The 26,166-nt window shown below is 41.9% G+C and overlaps 1 protein-coding gene across 9 annotated transcripts in view; it reads left to right on the forward strand.

The window, feature by feature from the left end:
* Positions 1–21,247, forward strand: part of SYDE2 (synapse defective Rho GTPase homolog 2) — a 48,081-nt gene extending 26,834 nt beyond the window's left edge. For 3 of the 9 annotated variants that reach the window (XM_001928224.8, XM_085024202.1, XM_085024203.1), the window contains 3 exons: positions 10,205–10,386; positions 13,600–13,831; positions 18,870–21,247. In XM_001928224.8, the coding sequence (XP_001928259.5) occupies positions 10,205–10,386; positions 13,600–13,831; positions 18,870–19,369 (914 nt within the window). In that variant the 3' untranslated portion in view covers positions 19,370–21,247. Of the gene's footprint in view, positions 183–1,744; positions 1,843–3,354; positions 3,515–3,835; positions 3,901–10,204; positions 10,387–13,599; positions 13,832–18,261; positions 18,306–18,869 lie in introns of those variants that run through there. The other 6 variants (XR_014844926.1, XR_014844925.1, XR_014844924.1 and 3 more) reach the window with 6 other exon arrangements.
* The last annotated feature ends 4,919 nt before the right edge of the window (positions 21,248–26,166 follow it).

A 26,166-nucleotide genomic window follows, 5' to 3' on the forward strand; every position in this document is an offset into this window, starting at 1 on the left:
TCCTGTGTTATTTTCTCTGAGAAGTTATCAAGCTGTGACTCCTATCCTCAGACAGCCGTGAGAGTTGGGGGGAAATAGGCCTGCATCACGTTGGCAGTGACAGCTAAGAGAAGGAGAGAGCTTCTTTTTCTTCATAGAGGGATAAATAAAACGTCATTAGAGATCGGTCTGCTGGAGCTTAGGTAATGAAAGGGACGTTGCCACTCTGGTTCGAGATCATAAATTTAGATTTATTACCCATCAAAAATCCATCAAAGATTTTTGAGCCGGGCGGGTGGGTGCGAGTGTGTGACACCTGTAGAGATAGTCTTCAGGGATATTTACCTGGCGTGTCTGTGTGATGGGTTGAAATTAGACACAAGTGGAAGGCGACCAGCTAGGGGGCCGTGGGGGCGTCTTAGCAAAGAGGCGATCCATGGCGCCGGGGCGTCTTGCGGCAGGAGCGGCAGGAAGGAGGGCCCGAAGGAACCTGAAGAAAGGGAGGGTCTGGGCGGACAGGACTGGCTCCATTAGCAGAAATAAGGCAGCCGAGAGGAGAGCTGCTGCTTTGGGTGGGGAAAAGCAGAAAAAGATTATACATTGGGCTTCTTTCCAAACTTACAGGATGACCTTGAGGTCCTAATAGGAGATCTTAGTGGATGTGGGAAGCAAGGCCAAGGCATTCCTTGGTGGCCTTGTGGTGAAGGATTTGGCGTTGTCACTGCTGGGGTGCAGGTTTGTCCCCGGCCCAGGAACTTCCACAGGCCTCGGGTGAGGCCAAAAGATGACTAAATCAGCAAAGCGAAGTTGAAAGTGCTCACCTGCAGCTAAGGAGAGGGTGCAGTGGGCTGTGAGGACGTGGTGGAACGAGCCAGGGGGCACGCAGTCAGTGCATAGCCCCCAGCCCCCCCAGGGTGTGTTGGGTAGAAGAGGGCAATTCGAGGCCATTGGCACTGATTGTCGTTAACGCCCTGCAATTGTCTGTAAGTTTGAAAAAGCAAGAACTTTGAGGATCTCCGCACTTTAGAGGCAGATGAAGAAAGAAGCCATAGCTAAAGATTGAGAGGAAAAGACAAAGTCTGGGAAGAGACCACAGAATTTTAAGGAAAGGTGTGGCTCAGTCATCCTGTGAAGAAATCATGCAAGATGAGGATAAAAAAAAGGCCTCTGAATTTGGCCATAAGGAGGTTTTTATTTATTTATTTTTATTTTTTTCTTTTTGGGCCATGTCTGTGGCAGGAGGAAGTTCCTGGCCCAGGGATCGAACTCGTGCCACAGCGTGACCCAGGCCACGCAGTGACAATGCTGGATCCTTCACCTGCTGCACCACAAGAGAACTCCAAGACTTTTTCATAACTAATTGATATTTGACGACTACTGGCTTATAAATCCAGTTCGTTGTTGTTGTCGATTTACTTTTTATTAGCAAAATTTTCAAGCATGTACAAAGTAAAGAGAATACCATGATGAGCCTTCTTTATCCATCCCTTGGCTTCCGTAATCAACACATGACCAATCTTGTCTCATTTCTACCCTCATTTGATTCTCCCCAAACTTGGGTTATTTTGAACCAAGTCTCAGATACCACATCCTTTCACCTGCAGGGGCTTTGGTTTGTATTTCTAGATCACCTGTGTGTTTTGATAGTTTTTCTCTTTTCCCTACTGTCAACTACTATTTTTTTCTTGCTGTGGTATTATGCATTTTTCTCTTTCAATTTTCTTTCTTTTTTTCCTTTTTTGGCGGTATCTGCTGCATACAAAAGTTCTTGGGCCAGGTATTGAACCCACACCACAGCAGCAACCTGAGCCTCAGCAGGAACAACAGTTTTCTTTCTTATTTTGCGCTCAACGAATTGTCCAGGTGAGAATATGAGTGTTCATCTTGCGCATGCTAAAGAGGTTTTTTTATTGGTTGAAATCCTTAAAATTAACTTTTAGGATTGTGACTTTCCAAATAATTGAGATTCCCAATCTCTAAATTCTGGATGACTCTTATTTTCATAGAGTATTTAATATATATATTCTAGAATAACTGAAACTTTGATCCCAAGCATTTTAATTCTAAGAGAAAACAAAGCAATTCTTCTTTCTCATAAGTGTTAGCAAACCAGAAATAATGGTTATTTTTAAAAAGGAAGAAGACAATTTCTATTAAAAATGGGTCACGTACAAAAAAGCAGATTTTTTCTCATAATAATATATAATTAACAAAATCATCAAATATCCATTTTATGAATTTATTAAAGAAAAATTTTATAAATAGCAGTTCTCCAAGAAATTGTACTCTGTAACTAAATGAGAGGAGGTTTTGTCTTGGTTGAAGCCTTGTCTTAGAGATAAAAATTATGTCAAATGTGTGCAATTTGAAAAGGTGAAATGATGTGATTTGAATTGATTGTTTGCTATAAGAGAAGGTCCCTAGCTGGAAATTTGCAACATACACAGAAAATATGAATACTAGTGAGTGAGTGTTAGATTTACAGCAGCATTCTTTTCTAAAATTGAGAATTTCCATAATTTATGAATTGGGTGTTTCTTGGCTCTATTCTTTGTATATTCCATTTCAGTAAAGCTGTTTTTCAAGAGAACCTAGAGCTATTTTCTTTCTTGATAAAAAGCCAATGGAATGATTTAAGATTTGTCTGAGAAATATCATTGGAATTGCAATAAATTATACACAAGGGCTCATGATGGCTCAAGATGAAGGGTATTGTGGATTCAGGGAATTGGCCATTACCTCATGTGTTTGTTCCATGTGAATTCACATTTCTAAGTAAACTTTGAAATGTGATTAACAGTTCAGTAGGTCTAAAAAGAGACATTAATGAAGCGAAAGATCGAGTTTACCGACCACTTCATGTGTTCTTAGTTGGCTTGTCTGAAATACAGAATGAAGGGTTCCAGACAAACCAGATTTTTTTCCAATCAGGTGCAAAATTTAAGGTATAAAATCTAGTCATAGTACACAAAAAGAAATTAGAAAAGTCAGAATATTTATTATTTAATGATTAGTAGAAGAGATAAGTCTCCTGAGGAGGAAAATTCAACACGAGGGCATCTGCCCGCTGTGAAACAGGTCTCATGTGTCAGTGCTGCACAGTCATTGTCTAGGTTCAGTGCTCAAAAGTTCATTTGGCCACGCTTTTTTGTGATTTTTAATCCTACCTTAATTCTTTTATATTCCTTTGAAAGCAAACTTGATTAGAAATAAACCAGAAATTATCATTAAACCATTAATACTTTTCTGAATTTATACATTTACGAATATATTTTAACTGTATCTTTTTCATACCATACATGTTATATGTTTGCTGATATCTGGCACATTAACTTTCAAATTGTTTCTGTTTTTCTTCATCTGGATTGAACATAGACATCTAAACTGTACAAACACTAAGGAATGCAAACCATTAAGGAACGGTCGTAGATTTAGAAACCAGAGCACACTGAAACAGCATGTGAGAGCCATTTGATCCGAATAGCATGTGTGGAGTAGGTCTCAGTAAAAGTAAGTAAGTAAGTTCAGAAAGAGTAAGTGAGGGAGTTCCTGTGGTGGCGCAGTGGTTAACGAATCCGACTGGGAACCATGAGGTTGCGGGTTCGGTCCCTGCCCTCGCTCAGCGGGTTAACAATCTGACGTTGCCGTGAGCTGTGGTGTAGGTCGCAGACACGGCTCGGATCCCATGTTGCTGTGGCCCTGGCGTAGGCCAGCGGCTATAGCTGGGATTCGACCCCTAGCCTGGGAACCTCTATAAGCCGCCGGAGCTGCCCTAGAAAAGGCAAAAAGACAAAAAGAAAAAAGAGTAAGTGAGCCAGCTGGGGTGGATTAATGAATCTTGAAAATTAATTTGCAGCACCAGCCTCAGGAAAAGACACTGATTCTGCATCCAGATCTACCTGCTCTAATGTAGCTTTACTATCCGTGTAAGTTTCACCCAAGAAAGAATGAGTCTCATGGTTCTGTAGCTGCATTTTCAATATTCTGGTTCTAGTGAGTTAGTCTTTTGTTGTGGGTGCTGGTGGAGGACAGAGGCGTTTTCACTGGGGGCAGAGTCTCATCTGGAGAATGAGGTTACTTCGTGTATTACTCCAGATCCTACGGTTGCCAGAAGAAAGGTGGCACCCATCCCTCCAGTGACCTTCTGCTGGATGCCAGAGACTTTGCCGAGGCGTTTGGAGTACAGTGATGAGTAAGCGGCAAACTCTGCTTGCAAGAATGTTAGTCTCAAGGGGAGACCGACGTGGAGGCAGCTGTTGGTAATTGTGAGGAGCTCCTCCCTTGTCCTGGGAAAATTCGGGAAAACTTCCTGGAAGAGAAGGCTTCTTAGCTAACTTTTAAATGGTGAGCTGGGCTTAGTCAGGCAAGGGTTGCCGGAGAGCAATCTCTTAGCAGAAATTTGGAGATGGGAAGCTATGTGACTCGTAGCCCTTGCTGAAGAGGAAGGCACCAGGTGAGTGGTGAGGGGTCCCTCGCAGACTGGAACCAGAACTGACACTCCGGATCGCTTATAAGCTGCAGAATTAGAACACGGCCATCTCCCTTCTTCCTTCCTTTTGTCATTAGTTGGATGAGTGTCCTTGTATTAGGCTTTATAATAGCATTTCCTTATCGGACTTCCTTGTGATGCAGCAGGTGAAGGATCCAGCATTGTCACTGCAGAGGCTCAGGTCGCTGCTGTGGCGCAGGTTCAATCCCTGGCCCAGGGACTTCCACATGCCACAGGTGTGGCCAAAAAGAAGAAAAGAAAAAAAAAGAAAGAAAGAAACACACACACATACAAATAGCACTTCCGCATCAGGGACGTACAGGTGCCGGGAGGGTGAAGGAGGGAAGGAGATGGTGACCTACCAAGTTTTGGAGGTAAATAGATACAATTCTGTAATAATTCTCTTTCTTATTCCTGTGTATTTAGTTTAAAAAAAGTTTTAAAAATTGCTTGTTTTTGTTGCAGTGCTAAAGGGTAAATACTGAAAGATTATTTGTTTTGGTTTTTTTCTCCAAATTAGAGCTGAATTTTTTTTCCCTTAGGGCCTCACCCACAGCATGTGGAAGTTCCCAGGCTAGGGGTCGAATCAGAGCTACAGCTGCTGGCCTACACCACAGCTCACGGCAAGGCCAGATCCTTAACCCCCTGAGCAGGGCCAGCCGTCAAATTCGAACCCTCGTGGATACTATCGAGTTCATTGCCACTGCGCCAGTGGGAACTCCCAGAACTGGGGTTTTAAGCTGAAGGCTGTTATGTCTTCCTGGGATGCTAGTGTCATGGTAGCAGGAACTCTCCAATTGGGCCCCTAAAGGAGAGGTGGAGTCTGTCCGTCGAAATAGCCAGAGTCTGTTTAATCCCTTGCCCTTCCTTATCCGGAAATTCATTGATCAAACACATACTGTGTGCCAGGCATTCTTCCGGGTGCGAGGGGCAAATTAACAACCAACAGTATCTCGGTCCTCATGGTCTGGGTCTCTAGTGGGGAGAAGTCGGTGATGAAGTTAACGGATAGGAGACGCAGTGACCATCGGCGGTAAGTAGGCATGGGGACGATGACGGCCACTTCCAGTGACCCCTGGAGGTTCCTGGGGCTAGGGTGGTCCGAGAAGAATGTCCCTCTGACGAGTCCCCAGCTGAGACCTCCATGACGTGGAGTGAACCGCTGGGAGATCTGGGACCAGAGTTTCAGGCAGAGAGAAAACAAGGTGAATTTTGTGATGGAGAATTAATAAAATATAGGTACTTCAGACCAGCCTCTGAGAGGTGGGAGTAGGTTTGGAGATTAGAATGCCACCCCGCTCCCCTTATTTTAGTCTGGTGATTCCTTTATTCCATCATGGGGATGAGTGGAATTTTCCTGTGCAGTTGGTCCTTGTGCCTGAATGAGGTGAGAGGCGTGTACTTTCATGGTTTCTAACTGTCACAGAGCAGCTTAAGATATGTAAGTAGAACCAGGTCTCTAGTTACCTGTAATTGCCTGCATTTTCTTCAGGTACATGATAAGATTTACTGTGTTGCATTAAATAAACGGCATCATAAATGTTTCCCCGTCTCCTTTAAGTAGCTCCTGTCGCATTAAAGGTTGTCTCCACAAACTTATTATCTTAAGGTTATCATGTTGCAAAGTGTTTGAAGGTGTTATGAAGGCGGTTCGGCTTAAGACGCTGCTGTCTGTCACTGTGTTTTGGGGATAAAGCCACATAGCTAATTTCTAGATCAATAGGTAGTAATTATATGGTAGATGTCACAACATAGTATGGACACCTGCTCTCTGTATCCTTTTATAAAATCTTTTGGTTGTTTTTCCTGTGAAGTTTGTCAGCTTATAGAAAAGCAACTATGATTTTTACTTTATTGAACATAATGTGCATTGAGCATACTTTAAGTGCTTAATATTTATTATAATAATTCTCCCTTGTTTGCCCTCAAATTATAGTGACGTAGGTAATCTTTTTTTTTTTATTATTATTTTCCCACTGTACAGCAAGGGGGTCAGGTCATCCTTAGATGTATACATTGCAGTTACAGTTTTTTCCCCCACCCTTTCTTCTGTTGCGACATGAGTATCTAGACATAGTTCTCAATGCTATTCAGCAGTATCTCCTTATAAATCTATTCTAGGTTGTGTCTGATAAGCCCAAGCTCCCGATCCCTCCCACTCCCTCCCCCTCCCATCAGGCAACCACAAGTCTCTTCTCCAAGTCCATGATTTTCTTTTCTGAGGAGATGTTCATTTGTGCTGGATATTAGATTCCACTTATAAGTGATATCATATGGTATTTGTCTTTGTCTTTCTGGCTCATTTCACTCAGTATGAGATTCTCTAGTTCCATCCATGTTGCTGCAAATGGCATTATGTCATCCTTTTTTATGGCTGAGTAGTATTCCATTGTGTATATATACCACATCTTCCGAATCCAATCATCTGTCGATGGACATTTGGATTGTTTCCATGTCCTGGCTATTGTGAATAGGGCTGCAATGAACATGCGGGTGCATGTGTCTCTTTTAAGTAGAGCTTTGTCCGGATAGATGCCCAAGAGTGGGATTGCAGGGTCATATGGAAGTTCTATGTATAGATTTCTAAGGTATCTCCAAACTGTTCTCCATAGTGGCTGTACCAGTTTACATTTCCACCAGCAGTGCAGGAGGGTTCCCTTTTCTCCACAGCCCCTCCAGCACTTGTTATTTGTGGATTTATTAATGATGGCCATTCTGACTGGTGTGAGGTGGTATCTCATGGTAGTTTTGATTTGCATTTCTCTTATAATCAGCGATGTTGAGCATTTTTTCATGTGTTTGTTGGCCATCTGTATATCTTCCTTGGAGAAATGTCTATTCAGGTCTTTTGCCCATTTTTCCATTGATTGATTGGCTTTTTTGCTGTTGAGTTGTATAAGTTGCTTGTATATTCTAGAGATTAAGCCCTTGTCAGTTGCATCATTTGACACTATTTTCTCCCATTCTGTAAGTTGTCTTTTTGTTTTCTTTTTGGTTTCCTTTGCTGTGCAAAAGCTTTTCAGTTTGATGAGGTCCCATGGGTTTATTTTTGCTCTAATTTCTATTGCTTTGGGAGACTGACCTGAGAAAATATTCATGATGTTGATGTCAGAGAGTGTTTTGCCTATGTTTTCTTCTAGGAGTTTGATGGTGTCCTGTCGTATATTTAAGTCTTTCAGCCATTTGGAGTTTATTTGTGTGCATGGTGTGAGGGTGTGTTCTAGTTTCATTGCTTTGCATACAGCTGTCCAGTTTTCCCAGCAATGCTTGCTGAATAGACTTTCCTTTTCCCATTTGATGTTCCTGCCTCCCTTGTCAAAGATTAATTGACCATAGGTGTCAGGGTTTATTTCCGGATTCTCTATTCTGTTCCATTGGTCTGTCTGTCTGTTTTGATACCAGTACCACACTGTTTTGATGACTGTGGCTTTGTAGTATTTCTTGAAGTCTGGGAGAGTTATGCCTCCTGCTTGGTTTTTGTTTCTCAGGATTGCTTTGGCGATTCTGGGTCTTTTGTGGTTCCATATAAATGTTTGACGTAGGTAATCTTGACCTTGGATTAATTTAAATTTCACTTATATCAATGGTTGCTTAGTATATAAATCATATAAAGGATAATGGTGTTTGAAATATATGTTTCACTAAGTTATAAAGTTATCTTTTCTGGAGATCTTTTAGGTTTTAATTTAATATAATTGCATCATAGGGCAAGTCTCAAACTACCAGGTCATATTGAGTTTTACTAGAACAAGTCTTGCTTTGTCAAGGAACAGATGCGAAATCCTTACAAACAATTATGCCCTCAAGCGTTCGTCGTGTCTTTATTTGGCATTGCAGAAAATTGCATTTTCACTTTCTAATTGTAACTCAATTATCCTCTTTAACCTGAATGTTGCTGTTCACTGTAGAAAACTAATGATAGCAGTAAAAAATCACATGACATACGTTAAGGCATGGAAATAAACAATTATTGCGCGTGTGCTGCGTAGGCAATGCTTTATCATAACCATCACTGTACCTCCAACATGCAATGATTATTATTATATGTCAGACACTTTATATTTGTGTATCTCCTTACACATATCAAAGATAAAGTTTGGTCAGTATTCTCTTGGTTCCTCGGTGCTGTTTTCATAGTAGAAATCTTTTTTTTTAATAGTAGAAATCTCTGCTCTCTTAAGGAATAAGGCTCTTTTGAGGCTTGTGGCACATTCTTGCACCACCTGGCCTTTGCTGTTTCATGTCATCTGCAGAATCTTAGGCATTCGCATTTAGTCAGTCAGCACTTGGAAATCTGCCCTGTGCTTGCATCTCCAGCCGAGGTCTGCCGTCGTCCTGAATGATTTTAATATCCGCATGACCAGGCCAGAACAGCGTCTTCATCTACCCAAACCGTCACCGGGTGTCAGCTGACACCTTAAACTCTTTCTTGAAACATTCTTGATTTCCTTGGCGGCACACCTGCGTGTCCCCCCACCCCGCCTCTCTTACCACGTCGGCTTCCTCAGCCATTCTGCCCTTCAGCCCTTCTCCCCGGTGGCCTTGGAAACCCTCTTCCTGACGACCCCGTCAGGGCGGACTTCTGTGCGTCTGGGCCGTCCCGCCTCCCTCTGTGCCACACCATCGTCTCAGTCGTTTCAGGCTTCTGGTTGTCTCTAAGCGGATCATTCTCAGATCTGTGTCTCCGGCCATCACTTTCCAGGGCCTCAGATTTTCTTTTTCTTTTCTTTCTTTCTTTCTTTTTCTTTTTCTTTCTTTTTTTTTTTTTTTTTTTTTTTTTTTTTGTCTTTTTAGGGCCACACTCATGGCATATGAAGTTCCCAGGCTAGGGGTCAAATTGGAGCTGTAGCCGTCGGCCTACACCACAGCCACAGCAACGCCAGATCTGAGCTGCTTTTGCGACCTCCACCACAGCTCTCGGCAACACCGGATCCTTATTGACCCACTGAGTGAGGCATCCTCATGGGCGCTAAGAGTTCGTTACCACTGAGCCATGACAGGAACTCCCTGTTTGGTTTTAGGAATGACTTTTTTCCTCCACAGCGTAACATGAGAGATTATCTCACTACCTGGGATATGTGCCCCCTCCCGTATCAAAGAGGAAATATATTTGTATAGCTCACTTATCTGCAAGGGCTTATGAAAAGCCTAGAAATTCAGAGTTCACATAATTGGAAGAATTTACAATGACCGTTATGCCTTATTTTGTTTTACTTGTGCTTAGAGGAGCTTTTTACAGAGGGGGCAGAATCAACAGGGTATGTGTATCAGGAATGACTTACTGGGGGTCCTGTTTTGGTACAGCCGAAATGAGTCTGACTAGTATCCATGAGGAAGGTTCAGCCCCTGGCCTCTCTCTGCGGGTCGGGGATCCCGAGTTGCCGTGGCCGTGGTGTAGGCCGGCAGCTGCAGCTCTGGGAACCTCCATATGCTGTGGGTGCGGCCCTAAAAGGCAAAAAAAGAAGAATGACTTTATGAGCAACAGACATCATAGTATAACTGGAAATTATGTATGTACATTACTAACATGCTTTCAAAGCAAAAAGTCAGTTAATGAGGCAATTTCTAAGTATACAAAATGCTACTGTTTTGTTATACTTTCTTTTTACGTTATTGCTTTGTTTTCAGAATATTAAAACTACGCCGTAATAATACCTTGAAAAAAAATCCACCACAGTTTTTGTTTCACTCTAAGGATGAATTGCCATCTGCCTCTGGTTTGTTTTTTTTCCAAAGGTGTTCTTAAGGATTATTTAAGAGAACTTCCTTCTCCTCTGATAACAAAGCAGCTTTATGAGGCTGTGTTAGATGCAATGGCAAAAAATCCTTTGAAGATGTCGTCAAATGGTTGTGAGAATGATCCAGCTGACTCCAAGGACACGGTTGACCTGCTGGACTGTCTGCCCGATGTTGAGAAGGTGAGAGTAACCGATGCACATTCTTCCTGAAGCCAGCTGAGGAGTTAAATGCTTAGCTCCAGAGCTGCAAGTAATTGCTTAGGTGGTTGACATTTGCCGCACTTAGAAGTTGCCGGAGGCCACCGAAACAGCATAAATCGGGAGTTCCTGACGTGGCGCAGCAGAAACGAATCTGACTAGGAACCAGGGGGTTGGATCCCTGGCCTCGCTCAGTGGGTTAAGGATCCGGCGTTGCCGTGAGCTGTGGTGTAGGTTGCAGACGTGGCTCGGATCTGGCGTTGATGTGGCTGTGACATACGCCGGCAGCTGCAGCTGCGATTAGACCCCTAGCCTGGGAACCTCCATATGCCGAGGGTGCAGCCCTGGAAAGCAGCAACAGCAATCAAAAAAAAAAAAAAAAAAAAAAAAAAAACCCAGCGTAAATCTAGAAGCTGCTTCTTAAACAGAATAAATCTAGAAGGCAATTTTTCTATGTATGATTTTAGCCTAGGCATGAATAATCCCTATAAGTCTTTAAAGAGTATTGTTACCTTATTGTGAAAATTATATGTTTATTGTAGAAAAATTGGACAGTGTAAGAAAGAAGAGTGGAAATCGTAGTTGTCACTATCTAAAGGCAGCAATAATAGCATTTTATTTCCTTTAGTCTTGTGGACATATGGTGGCTGTTTCGATGTACGGGGCTTAGCCTCAAGACCTCACCAACCCTCACCCCGAGTCCCCCTGCTCCTTGCCTCACCCCATTCTCTGCTCCCAGACCTAAATCTTGGGACCGCTGTCTCCAGGGACCACTGCAGGAGAGATAGGAGGACCAAGTCTGCAGAACCAGTCTTAGCCTAACTTTATTGTTGAGAACAAAAGGGAAAACGAGAGAAAGAATGTGGCCAGGCTCATCCAGACGAGGCCACCTTTCCCTGTGTGTCTCTTGAGAGCAGAAGGTTCGAGAATGAGTGGGTAGAAATGCTTTAAGCCCGATCACTTCATTCACTAAGTTACTGTACAGTCATCTGAACGAGCAGTTACTGCTCCTTTGGGTGGGGAGGGGGCAGCCACAGAGAAGTGGGCAGAAGCCACCAGGTGGCTGGAGTGGTGGAAAGACCCCTCACCCGAGCAAGGTGAAACTGTAAGCATGTTTCTTCTAAGTGAAGATTCCAATGTCAGGGAGTTTAAATCACTTGCCCAAGATTATGTAGCTTTTGCGAGTATTGTGGTCAGTCATATGAATTTAGATCTCTCTGGTCTTAAAGCTCATGTTGTTGACATTCTTTTTTTTTTAATGTATTTATTTTTATTTTTTTGCTTTTCGTCTTTTTTTTTTTTTTTTCTTTTTAGGGTTGCGCCCCTGGCATATGGAGATTCCCAGGATAGGGGTTGAATTGGAGCTGTAGCCACCGGCCCACGCCACAGCCACAGCAACATGGGATCTGAGCTGCATCTACAACCTACACCACAGTTCAAGGCAACGCTGGATCCTTAACCCACTGAGTGAAGCCAGGGATCGAATCCGAGTCCTCATGGACACTAGTTGGATTCGTTACCGCTGAGCCACAACAGGAACTCCTAACATTCTTTTTCTTTTTCTTTTTCTTTTTGGGGCCATATCGCAGGCTAGGGGTCGAATCAGAGCTACAGCTGCCGGCCTACACCACAGCTCATGGCAAGGCCAGATCCTTAACCCACTGAGCAGGACCAGTGATCAAACTCTCACCCTCTTGGATACTAGTCAGGTTCATTTCCCCTGCTCCACAATGGGAACTCCTCCTAACGTTCTTTTTAAAAAGGCTGCGTAATGTTCCGTCGAGTGGATCTGACAATTTAATCGCTACTCTCTTCTGTATAATATTTAGGTTTTGCACCTATTTGTATTTATTTGTCCACAGATTTATTTTCCATTATAATTATTCGGAATAGAATCTCAGTGGAACTGCTGATTTAAATGATGTGAACATTTTGAGGCTATTAATATGTGTTTCATATTAAATTTCAAAACTGGACACAACGATTACATTTTTGGGCTGATTTTATTTAGTAGACAAAAGTAAAAAGATTATTACTTTAGGTTGTGTTTCTTGTTTTGCTACTGAAATTGAACCTAGTATATTTACCCAGGGTGTGTGTGTGTGTGTGTGTGTGTGTGTGTGTGTGTGTGTGCGCGCGCGCGCGCTAGCCAGCGTGTCACTGGCTTTGATTTGAAAGTATCGGTTGTAGTCTGTTTTAGATCCATTTCCCTCCATTCCTTCCCTTCACAGCCCACCATCAAGCAGGTGCTCACTCTGGCCGAGGGCGCCCCTGCAGTGCCAGCCGCTCCTCAGCTATGCTCTCTGGCCTCCTACCCAGCTCTCTCTCTGGACTCGCTCTTGCCAGGGCTAATAGTTAGCTTCTAGTCACCAAATCCACTTGTCAGTTTTGGCTTCAGAAATAATGTGCCATTTTTTTTAATACTTTAACAAAATTCTAGGTTATAGTTGCCATTTATTTCCCCAATTCAATTATGAAGAAGAAATTACACATTTAATTTATTAAATGATTGATCCTATGCCAGGATATCAAAAAACATCAGTTTTTTCCATAATTGCTTCAGCCTAAAATAGTCATTCTACTTCTTGAGCAAATTCCCCTTACTAGTTTCTTCAAAGACTTAAAAAATATTTTTTCAATACATTTTTTATTTCTAACTGTGCTATTCTTCCCTTTTCCATGGCTTGTCTACTTAAAATATTTATTAAGAAGCACATTGTCCTTTTTCCTCATCTGGATCATAGTAGAGCCTGGCCATGGTCAGCTTCCTTGATTTTAGGATAATCATCCCTAATTATGACTCCAGGATTCTTCCAAACTTTCAAGTGAACGTTTCTTTACCCTAATCCCTTTTCCATCACAGCCTTAGCTGTTGTCTTTTCAGAGGAGGGAAGAGAGGAAAAAGTTGATGGTCTATTTTCCTATGGACGCCAGTTAAAATTTGGAATGCATTCATGAAGATTTTATGGACTGTATATTTTTTAGCCATTTAGCGAATCAAATTATGTCACTGAAACCTAAGGATCCTATAAGAAAATATGTTTCAGGTTCTAAACGTCCAACTTACAAGCATAACTTCAAAATGATGTTTTAAAAAGTAACAAGATGCCTCTCTGCATGCTCTGCTATAAACTGTATCCTTGAATTTGCCCCTGTATGATTGTATTAAGTGAAATTTAATGTAATTCAATTTAGGCAACCCTAATGATGTTGCTGGATCATTTGAAATTGGTGGCTTCTTACCAGGACGTGAATAAGATGACTTGCCAGAATTTGGCTGTGTGCTTTGGACCAGTGCTGTTAAGTCAGAGGCAAGAGACTTCCACCCATAACAACAGAGTCTTTACCGACTCAGAAGAACTTGCTACTGCTTTGGATTTTAAAAAACACATTGAAGTGCTTCATTACTTACTTCAGCTCTGGCCAGGTAAGTGGTTCTGTGGAAATACTCTTCTCTTTCAATGACAGAGTGTTTGAATTAGCTAATCGTTGAATTTGCCCATGTATGACTGAAGAAAAGTTTTCTAGATTTTGCCTTTTGAAATAGTTACAAATTGATACCTGCCCTTTAGGGTTTTTTTTCCCATTTAAGTTTTCTGCTTTTGCTGATACCACTGTAGACATAGAGACCAGTGAACACATTTTGGATTCGATCACATCTGGACTTGAGTCCTGGTTGTATCACCTGTTAGAAACCTGACCTTGGGCAAGTTCCTTAACATCCTAGAACCTCACTATCATCTTTTGTCATGTGACTTTAATATTTAGAGAATTTATGGGAGGATTAAATAAAAATTGTGTGTAAGGTTCAGCACAGTTCCTGGCACACAGCAGGTACTCGGTAAACATTAATTTCTTTACCTTTCTCTTTTTAGTTCAGCTGATATAGAGCAGACTTAATTTTTCTTCTTCAGTCAGTCCCTCTTCTGACATTTCTGTTGTATTCACAGTCGTTCTTCATATTACCCGGGCTTGAACCCACATCTCCGGTCTTTCCCTCTCTCTCACCCGTGTCCCTTCTTCCAGTCCATCCCAAGAGGCTGACAGTTATCTCCTGATACGGGTCTTAAGTAGTCTCAGAGCCAAAAGGACTGTGTGTTGAAGCAGATGTTTTATAAGGTCCTGGATTTCAGTTCCGCAGTTTCTTACCCGATAGTAGCCTCTGCTCCCCTCCCCTCCCTGCAGCGCCAGATGTGAGGGCACCTAGGGGCTCGGTGGAGGGCACAGCAGATGGAGGGCACGGGCCCGGAGTCAGGCTTGGATTCAGATCTGGGTGGCACTCAGCAGTGTGGACCAGGCAGATGCTGTCCTTTTCCTAAGCCTCAGTTTGCTTCTCTGTAAACAGTGGCTATCGCGGCACTGTGGTGAAGTTTGAGATACAGCATCTCAGGAAACGAGCAGGGAGTTGACCATAAAGTTAGCCCTCAGTAAATGTGCTTTGTTACCCGATTGCTAGTGTGCATGAGGAGGACAAGCCTAGTTCAAAGGATTCTTGATTTCGTCTTTTTTAAAAAATCTGGAGTTCCCGTTGTGGCGCAGCAGAAACGAATCCAACTAGGAACCATGATTCGGGTTCAATCCCTGGCCTCCCTCCGTGGGTTAAGGATCCAGCGTTGCCGTGAGCTGTGGTGTAGGTCGCAGACACGGCTCGGATCCCGAGTTGCTGTGGCTGTGGTGTAGGCCGGTGGCCTCAGCTCTTATTAGACCCCCAGCCTGGGAACCTCCATGTGCCTCGGGTGCGGCCCTAAAAAGACAAAAAAAGTCCTGAATGAAGATTCTCTGGTTAATTGGTCTTGATTTCTGCATTTGGTGCCTGACATAGGGATCTCCAAAGTTCAAGTTTTAAATGTGTTTCCTGTTGTTTCCTAGAACTGCTTTAATTTTCATGAACATGAGAAATTGGGAAAGGAGCCATTTTAGTCTTCTAATCGCATATGAAAATTTACTTGCCAGGAGATGCCAAGTTTATCAGAACTTGAGTTCTTTATCATTAATTCTGTATCAGAGATTAGTGTCATTTCATTTATTTTGTTATAGCTGTCTTAGTTTTGGGTTTAGGAGCAAAAACAACACGTTATAGAAGAAAGGCAGGTTCAGATTTGAGATCACTGTATGGTTTTTTAGCGACAACTTTAAGCAGCATTCTCCTTGTGTGTAGCACCTTGCTCCAAAGATGTGTGTGGCTGGATTTACACTAACTGCCCCATTTCTATAACCTGCTATTTTCTTTAGTTAGAGTACCTCAGACGAAAGGCAGAACACGAAAGAAAGATGAGAGGGAGCAGCAGTCCGCTTCACTTTCTAAATCGCTTGCTCTTGGATTCAAGAAAAGGCAGAAACCACCTGGCTGTGGTCCAGGCACCAGCCCCGGAACTGGCTGGTGCGGCAGAGGGGGGACTGGGCTGCCCCCTGGCCAAGGCCCCCTCCCCGTGTCCACGGTGGTTTGGGCCCCTTGCCGTTCGTACCCACCTGTTGTTCTTTTTGGGATTTTCCCTCCTGCAGGTGAAAAGAAGTGGGTCGCCTCTCCTGCCCACCGTTCACTTTCTTAATTTTCTGTTTTGTTCTGTGTTATTTTTTTTCCTTTTCTTTCTTTTTTTTTTGGGGGGGGGCGCACCCGCAGCATATGAAAGTTCCCAGGCTGGAGGTCAAATTGGAACTACAGCCGCTGGCCTACACCACAGCCGCGACAACCCCAGATCCGAGCGGAGCCTCGTCTGCAACCTCCACCACAGCTCACAGCAACTCGGGGTCCTTAACCCACTGAGTGAGGCCAGGGATTGAACCTGCGTCCTCATAGATGCTAGTCAGATTCGTTACTGCTGAGCTGCGACGGGAACTCCTTTGCTATTTTTTATTTTTAAATTTTGGGCAAGAATATAATTCACTTAGCGCTTTCTACTTGAAAGCTCCTGTCTTCTGAGTGATCATTTAGAGCCCTGGCACTGGAACGAAAATCCTCCTGCCATTGGCTTTTCTGATTGTCTTCTGCCAAATCCCTGAGTTCTTTGGAAGCAGTTTTGGGGCTGGGTTGGCAGCAGGTGAGGGAGCAAAATGGAAACATATTTCTCTTTTGACCAAAACAGTCTTCTTTCCATCTTTTTTGCATACTGGAGTTTTATAAAGTGGTTGCTTTTTAAAAATAGGTTTGCTGTTTTAAGAAGAATATTGAAAATTAATGACAGGCTATCCTTTCACCCTTTTCGATGGGAAATGTCTTTAGTGAGTGCGTAACTCTTAGACCAGCTGTTTGCTGATCCCATTCGCCGTGATGAATAGATTTCGGACGGGGTGTTTTGGGGGGAAGGCTGTCAGCTTTCCCTGATTATTTTTGTTTTGTTTCTGCACTAGCCTGAGCTTCTTTAGGGCAGAGTGTCGTTCACGCTTATGTCTCCAGGTCCTAACGGAGGACTCGGCCTCCCGCAGTTTCTAGTAAATAATGTGATTATACATAGTCAAAGGCTAATAAAGAGATGAATAAAATATAATTCTAATGGTGGAAAACAAGAAAAGAAAATTAAGTTTCTTAGTAATTATCATTACATTTTGAAAGTTTTCCAGCAACTTTATTGACTGCATTTTTTCATTTTATTCTGTTGAAGGTGGGTGGTCTCAACAGTACTGGAAAAAGCAAAACTTTTCTTTTGGGGTTAAAATTAGCCATTTTAAGTGCGTATTTCCTAGAAAACCATTTCAACATCAGTAGTATAAAAAGCCAGTGAACTTGATTTTTTAGAAATTGATTTTTTAGTCTAAAAGATATAAAATATTATAATTGGTTTCTTAAATAATTTCCAAGAAAATATATAAAAATAATTTTTGAATAGGGACTTTGTTAAACAACTTTGAGCACCTGGCAACAAAATGAAATGAGGGTTTTGCAGGTGAATGTTGGAAAATGCAGACAAAATAAGACAAGCTTAACACACAGAGTCAAAAATGTTTTACTGTGGTTGAATCACAAACCAGATGATCTCAAGGTTAGCAGAATACCGTAATGGGTTGACAAAAACAATAGGCATGACCCTTAAGCACCAAGAAGAACGGGGTCGCAAAGAAAATGAAGGGAAAAAAGCAAACAGACTTGGTGGAGATAAGCAGCTTCAGCAGAAGATGGAATATGAATAATTAAACAGCAGAAAAATGCAGATATCCATTCTGCAATCGCATTAGCTAATGGCATAGGACATTCTAGATTAATAACTGTTATTAAATAGCAAGTTAAAGTATATATCAGACCTTTATTTTCCAGGAAATTTTAGATCAAGAGCTTTCAGCTATTCGTAATCATATGTAATAACCACCATTAAAATTCAGATAAACAGAACTGTTACAGCCATACCTATACGGACTTATCAGGTAGTTTAATAAAATCTAAGTAAAAAAATTATACAATCTGAAAATAAAATCACTGTAAATCTTGAAAACTAGAACCACGTAAATGTTGGTATTGGGCTCAGTTATCATCTGCAGTAGGAGTCCAGTATTTCTGTGCCGGAGAGGGAAATGTGCATTATCACTAAACATATGACCGCTTTGTCCTAGAGAGGGAAGGTAGGAATGGAGGCAGACTTATTAGTGGGGAACAAACAGGCAGAAAGAGAAAGGTGCCTTGCACAGTTTTTAACGGCTGCGCCTCAGTGTTTAAGCTCATTTGCCAAGTGTCTGGTTCCGTAACACAGCAGAGTAAGCTGTAGAGCCTTGGTCTGTTGTGGAGTGATGTGTCTCCATGGCGATCTCTTTGGCCGGTGCAAATGGTGCATACTAACAGGACGCATTAGTCGTCATATGAGGAATGTTATTTGAGATTGTTAGATTCCTAACCAGAATGGGAAAGTAAAATTTCTGTACTATTTTCAGGCAATAAATGAAGACTGTTAGTAGCTAATGCTGTATAACCAAAGGTAACAAGTGGTCGAGTCTAGATTTTATGCATTTTATCAAAGTGAAATTTGGGCTGCTTAGTAAATTAAATTATGACACTGCTGCTGATAGAATTGCGAAACCCCACAAAGGTCAGAACTTTTAGAGCGAGCACCTTAGATGCCTTGGCCTCGTTTAGATGTCTGCAGATGAAGGGCTTTTTCTTTTGTTCTGTTTGTACATCAACACGCCTTGCCTGCTTTTTGCTGTAGCTTTTAATTAGAAGAAGCTGTCAGCTTAGCTACTGTCTGAATTAAAGCTAGATAATAATTAACTTGCCCAGAAAGTCAATCAGCATTGGAAATTGGATTGATTTGGGGGTATTGTGATATGGCATGAATTAGCACCACGGAACATTCTGCTAGCTTCTGTCCCTAATCTTGATTATGTCTGGTGACAGAAAAAATAATTATGGAATGCTTTCTTTTGGTAGTGTGCATGTTTTCGTTTTAATGCATGTTTGTAGTTGATTATTAAATGGCTTATCTTTAGTTCTGTGTTTTTAAATTGGATGCCTGTCACTAAAGCAAATTTATTGTTTCTAGTGCAACGTTTAGCTATCAAAGAGTCAGCAGACAGTTTGTTCCCAGAGCAGACGTCTTCTCTGAATTATCTGCGGCGGAAGAAAGAACGACCTCACCTGTTAAATTTGAGGGGCACTGGTCCGTGCAGAGCACTGAGGCCAAGGCCAACGCGGTTAGACAGTCCACTTAGTAATCGTTATGCAGGGGACTGGAGCAGCTGCGGAGAAGACTACCTGTTAAATACAAAAGAGGCTTTGAGGAATGTGGATTATGATGACATCCCCACGGAAGACAGAGAAAATGCAGAAAACCGTAGCAAAATGTATGACCCAGACATCATGATGCAACAGCCAGCTCCCGCTTCCGAAGGGTGTCCATTTCAGACGTATTTGACCATGCAGACCGCTGGGTCCACGGTGGACCGCACCGTCAATCTCAGAGATCTCCAAGAGAGTATTGATACTTTGATTGGAAATCTGGAACGTGAGCTCAGCAAAACCAAGCTTGCTATGAGTGCTTGAGTTTTGTTTTTTTCGTAATGTCTTAAGTTTCACGTCAGTCTTTCTCGCTTTCTTATATTTCTCACCATCATGTTTAAATTGTTTTACTCTTGAAACCCGTCAGTTACTAAGCAGTTCATGTGACTCAGTTAAAAACACCATTCATTAATATAATTCTACTTATTTCCTTAGAACCTTTTTCTTGAGATAAAGATAACTTGGACTTCTCAAGGATATTTTATTAAATCTTGCCGATTCGGTGGAGGTAACTTTAAAGTGCACTTCTAAGGTTCAGAGAAGTTACTAGTCCCTCAAGACTTTTGTGCTTTATAGGAAGTGCTTTTCTGGAGCTGAAACATCTTCCTTCTAGAGGAAGCTTGTGGCTGGCTGCCCAGTCCGGTCTGCAGGATGAGTCCATGCATACTGCAATGTCATTCCATCGCATTGCGTTTGCAATGCAAATGCTGCTGGAAGAAAACCTTTTTATAAATAAAAGTAAAATTATACAACTATTAATGTATTCTGTATTAACATTCAGTAATTATTTAAGCTTATAAAATTAAGTATTTTTATAATCCCCAAAAGATGTCTATAGTTATAATGCATATATGTATAGGTATTAGAATGGGGGAGGGGTTGACTGCAGAGGCACATGTATCTTTAAAATATATGTCATGAGGCCAAAATCATTCAGGGAAAGAACATTTAAAGGAGTATTTGCATAAAAATAACTTGAACCAAAATACTTTAAGAACATCTGAATAGAAAAAATACTTTCTTTTTTTGATTCATAGAAAGTCACAATATCCCCAGGGAGAAGTCATCCTTTAAATTGAAATCTTCTAACTTTTTAAGGGATTAAGTGCTTAGATTTCTACACTGGTGACTTAAATTAAAAAATCTTCGACTATTCCATGCATTTTTATGTTCTGCTTTTTAAAACAAAGTAATTATATTTAGAGCATATTTATTTGTAGTAGTACACATATAACTTTGACTTTATAATTATCTTCATTTGTTTCTAAAGAAATCTTGCCAGTATAATACTATGTTATTGATTTTTTAAAAATTAACTTATTTTGGTTCAGTATATCTACAAGATAGTCACTGTAGCAATCACAACAGTGTTTGACAATGTAAATCTAGAGGCCGTTTTTATTAAATTGGAAAGTATTTTTTTAAATTTTTATACCTACAGAATAATTTTAAAATTATAATAAAATTGAATCACCAACTTAAAGATGTAGCAGCCATTAAAAAACTGACTTCTCAATGTTTTTCTAAATATTATTTAACTGTTTCTATGCAATATACATGGGTAAATGGAACATCTTGTTATTTAATTTGAAATTTTACTCGTTAGAAAACCAAATAAATAACTATTTTTATATGGAATTTTCATTTTTAAAGCTTTGTATAGCAATCCAGAAGAATACCAAAAGAATATGTGACACACACACACACACACACACACACACACACAGTCAAAAGAAATGTACCTTAAATGTTTTATGAGAAGACTGTCTTCTTTGTTTTGTTTGCTGTATCGAGTACATTGTATGAATCAAGTTGTTCCAGAAGTGTAAACGTTTTATTAAAATATTATAACTTTGGTGTCGATGCTGTTAATTGTGATAATTTTTAAGGATCACTTATTTTAAAGTCATTCCTTTCAAGTGAACATGTGGAGGTCCTGGGCCGTCATGTGTTATCTGTAAACATGTGTGATGACATCCTTCTGTCCAAAACTGGGTTGTCCAGAACCTCCAGTACTTTAAGGGCCACACCTATTTTGCTTCACTGTTTTGGATGGGAATAGTTTTAATCTCTGTTATTTTAAGCAGAAAATACTAAACATTTGTTGTTTAAATCACTGTTATAATAAACTGCTTTTGTGGACTCTGCTGTAGTGGTCAGTAGGCTTATGCCTGTATTTTAACTGGTCTTTTCCTTCGAACCCTTTCTCGAGTTTTTATACCTGCTGTTTATAGTCTTCTGGGATCTTCCTACACTGTTAGACAATCAACTTTTATTCCCTTCTAAGCCTGCCAGCCCTCATGGTTTTTAGGATTGTGTGTAAAAGCAATTTTAATTTTAGGGCGTGTACTTGAACAGACATTTTAAACAACTCGGGGAGAGAGAAAATAAAAAGCTTTCCTCCCTGCTGCCTACGCCAGTCCTGCTTCTCGGGAGAAGCAGCCCCTTTTTATTCTTTAGGTTGCTCCCTCCATCCGGCTAAGTTTACCGCTGTTTCTGGCTTTGTCGTCTACGCGGTTCTCCGTCGTCGTCCATGATGATAAGCAGTCTATCTCCCTCAGCACTCCTCTCCACGTGCGGGTTTGTTTTTTTTTTTTCCTGCTTTTTAGGGCTGCACCTGCACATGTGGAGGGTCCCGGCTAGGGGTCGAATTGGAGCGGTAGCCGCCAGCCTACACCACAGCCACAGCAACGCCCAATCCTTAACCCATGGAGCGAGGCCAGGGATCGAACCTGTGTCCTCATGGTTCCTAGTCGCCACGATGGGAACTCCTATAACTATTAACTAGTGATTGTTATTCCCTGACCCATCATTTTGAAGCGGTACCTCTTGGCTCCACACTGTGGAAACGACCAAGCCTGTACTTTCCAACTCGCCACAGCCCTTTACTTCCAACCCCTGTCGGTGACACTATTAGCTTGTATAATCAGCTGTTAATAGATGCGTATTATTTTGGAGAGCCACACTTACGTTTTTCCTTTGTATATTGATTCTAAAAACCCACAAATCTGTAACTCATAGTTGTCCTAGATAGTGCAGAGGTATTCGTGGGTAAACCAGGTCACTCCATCTCCAATCATATTATCAAGTCTGGATACTGTACACTGATTTAAGTTCAAATGGACTCTTTTATCTCACAGCCATCAACTTCTCCAGTCATGCCATCTGTCTTTTGCTTCATAATTGGGTCATGGCTTTTGAAGATTTTAAATTTTCCTGGAGTAAGTAATTGCCCCCCCTCCTTTTTTTGAAGAAAACTAAATTTCTTCACTGGAACACTTCACCATACAGTTGAATTACCAGATTTGTTCAGAGTACTTTTAGCTCTCATCTTGGGATTCTTGAAGTATTTTCTTGCCTTTATTTTTCTTTGACAGAAGGAAAATATTTTCTTCACTACAACTCTGAGATCATTTTAAGCTTCTTAATCAGCTTCGTCAAACTTGGGCAAAGTGATTTTTAGCTGTTATCTGGGATAAATTTTCTTTGCATTTCCATGTGCTACTTTTTTTGATATCCTATTCTTTCTTGATTTCATTTCTTTTTCTGCTTTGTTTGCTGAAGTATATGTATAAGCACTCCCCCCAGCCTCCCAAACAGGGCGCATGGAATATAAACTGTGAGTCCTTGGGTGTCTGACAAGGCCTTTATTTCTCACTTACACCTCACTGTGCGATTGGGCTTGCAGTTCTAGGTTCAAACTCATTTTCCTTTAGAACTTGGAAGACATTTCTCTATTATCTTCTCTATTAGCATCCAGTTTTGCAGCAATCCGGGCAAGAAAGGTGGTAATTGAGACAGGAGAGGGTAAGAGAAGTGGTGAGAAGTAGTTGTATTTTCTTTTTTCTTTTTCTTTTTTTTTTTTTGCTATTTCTTGGGCCGCTCCCGTGGCATATGGAGGTTCCCAGGCTAGGGGTCGAGTCGGAGCTGTAGCCGCCAGCCTACGCCAGAGCCACAGCAACGCGGGATCCGAGCCGCTTCTGCAAACCTACACCACAGCTCACGGCAACGCCGGATCCTTAACCCACTGAGCAAGGGCAGGGACCGAACCTGCAACCTCATGGTTCCTAGTTGGATTCGTTAACCACTGCGCCACGACGGGAACTCCTGTATTTTCAATATACTTCGAATAGGAGCCTAAGAAATCTGCCAGTGGACTGCCAGAAGGGCCTAAGTCCGAGTGGCTGAAGGGGGAGCTGCTCAAATGAGACTGAGACGACTGTGGCATTTTTAAATGCGTTCCTGGTGAGATGGACGGTGCTATGCATTTTTGGTCTTTTTTTCATGTTTTTAAGTTTTATTGAAGGATAGTTGATTTACAACGTTGTATTAACTTCTGCTGTACAACAAACTGATTCAGTTAAACGTAGACACATATCCACTCTTTCTCGGACTTTTCCATCTAGGTTATCACAGAATGTTGAGCCGAGTTCCCTGTGCTGGCCAGCACATCCCCGTATACAACGCAACGTCCGTTCCACGGACAAAGGTGTGGCTGTTGCTGTTATGAAGACGGTGGTTATTAAAGTGCCTTACAAAGTCCTGTTAGCTGCTGAGTACCCCTACTTCTGTACCTGGTATTGATGCCCATCGCATCACTGCCAGAGCAGGAAAGGAAGACTTCCCAACTGTCTAAGCAAAGCCCCACATCTTTGGAAGTTTTCAGACTGTGCAACTTCATATTAGGGACCCTAAAGAAACAGGTTTGGGAGTGATACTGTTCCTGGAAAGCATTTAGTTCCAGGCGCCAGAGTGGCTTAAGCTGAGTAATTTATAATTTCAGGTCATCAACTTTTAGGTACTTGGATGGTGATGAGATGGTGTTATGTTCACGAATAATAACAAGTCCCAATTTGAGTCTCGCTGACCTGAGCAATTCGGTACAAGGAGGAAGGCCATTTGCCCTGCCCAGTGTTCACTTTGAATTCCGTAAGGCGCCTCCGTGATAAACACTCCTGATGCCAAGTCCCGGCAGAAGCCTCGGACTGTGTGCCCCAGCTCCCAGGAGAGCAATCAGGCAGCCTTGTCCCTGAAACGCAGGCAAAGGCACATGCCGCGAGGGTGAGAAAGGGACTCCGACGCAGAGCAGTCACGGGCGTCCTCGGCAGTCCCCGAGGCTGGACTCCACCCTGTTGCCTCAAACCTGGAGTCTTTCTCCTACCCTCGTGCACAACCTGGCAGCAGTCTGACGACGCCAGACCACGGCCTGTGCGCCTCAGTTGTCACTGCTAGCGCCCTGATCCAGGCCACCGTCATCTCTTCTGTTTTATCGCTTTGTTGCCACTCTGTGCCCTCCACGCCCACAGTCCTCCGCCCATAGAAGCTAAAGCACACCCTTGGCGAGAGCAGCCCCTCCGCTCCCGGGCTTCGCCCCCCCCCCCCCTGCTTTGGCAACACTAAGGACCTCGTTCCTGTCCTGGGATCTTCGCACTTGTCATCCACAGGCACTGGAAGGCTCCTTACCCAGTCTGACTTGGGTGGCTTTTTTGTCATCTTGCGTCTGCTTAAATACCAACCCAATCAGTACCCGCTTCGAGAACTGGGGGAGGAAGACGATGGGGATGTCTGGTTTTCGAAACGAGAACAAAATAGTTATGCTACTATCTGATCAAGCTGTGGACAGTTATAATTTTGGAAAATGTCTCCTGCCTTCTTTTCTTTTCCTTCTGTCTTTCTCTTATTTTTTTGGCCACAGTTTTGGCACGCAGAAATTCCCAGGCCTGGGGTCAATCCTGCTCCACAGCAGCAACCAAGGCCTCTGCACCACAAGGGAACTCCCCTGGCTTGTTTTCACCAAGATGTTTATAAAAATCTGAAATCTCCTTGTTTGATTATCATCTGGGTCTGCTTTTCTTGAGTGTAATTTCTCGGCGGCAGCAGGGAACTTGTACATCTAGTTCGTTGCTATGCGCCTGGGACTGACAGCGTAGATGTTCGGTTCATTATTAATAAGTGAGCGACTAAACAGAGATTCTTGGAGAGTGGTTATCTTTTACCAGGAAAAGACTAAGGACCAGAGCTGCAAAGCCAATGTGATTTTTTCAAATATTTATTCCGGAGCAATAAATCACTTATGGTTAAGAAAGTGATGCTTGCTTTCTTTTTTTCTTTTTAAAATGATTTGTGTTTCTTTTGGAACTAGAGCGGCATTTGGAAAATTACTGACTTAAAAGTTGTGGGTTGGTAATTTTGGGTAATTTTTTGCTGCAGAATTCAGAACAATTGTTTAAATGATATGCGTATGAAAAAGTACATCTCGCCATGAGAAAGAAAAGGTTTTCAAGAAAGCTGCTGTGAAAATGCATCATTTATTTTTTATAGAAACCATCATGAAAATATCCTCCTAATTTTTATGTACTTTTTACTACAGTTGGAGAAAGCTATTTTTCATTTTATTCAAAATGTTTTCATAAAGTTAAATGAACCCTATAAGTAACATTCCTTTTCTTACTTTAGAGAGAACAGCAGAGACCATTTTGAGGACAGGCACTACATTTAATATTTTTATTTTTCTCAAACAAGTGTTTGAGTAAATGAGAAAAATGCCTATACATTGTCCCTGAGTTGGGTTAACTTAATCCTTATTTGTTCAATAAAGCCATTGGCACGCTTCTAAGTCAGCTGAGGTAATCTTCCTTTTTTGGCTTAGCGGCGATATTATGTCGTGAAAACTTGGTGTCGGCCCCAATAGTCTACATACTTCCTGGACTGGAGGTTCTACTCTTCAAATAAACTTCTAAGGAGAGTGTAAAATTCCAACTCTGGAAAAGCACAGTGGGTATTAAATCCAGAAAAGGGGAAGTCCCTTCCCTTCCAGATGTTTTTGTGAAAGTGATGAGCCTGCAGTTCATGTCTTTTCACAACTGCGGATACTGAGCAGTGACCCCTTGTTCCTGACCTTTGTTCTAGAAAAGGGATCCTATTTGCACCTGTTCTTGCCTGACGTCATACCCACCCCCGGTGCCAGTGTAAAGCCCATGTTTTAACCTAAGAGCAAATATGAATCATTAGGTAAGTGACAAAAGCTTGTCTAAACCTGGTAGACGGGAAATGGCAGAGCA

Source organism: Sus scrofa, chromosome 4 (assembly GCF_054392235.1).
Source record: "Sus scrofa isolate SSC_HxYL_T2T_F1_AM1 chromosome 4, Sscrofa_HxYL_maternal_Yorkshire_Landrace_v2.0, whole genome shotgun sequence".
Lineage (NCBI taxonomy): Eukaryota > Metazoa > Chordata > Mammalia > Artiodactyla > Suidae > Sus > Sus scrofa.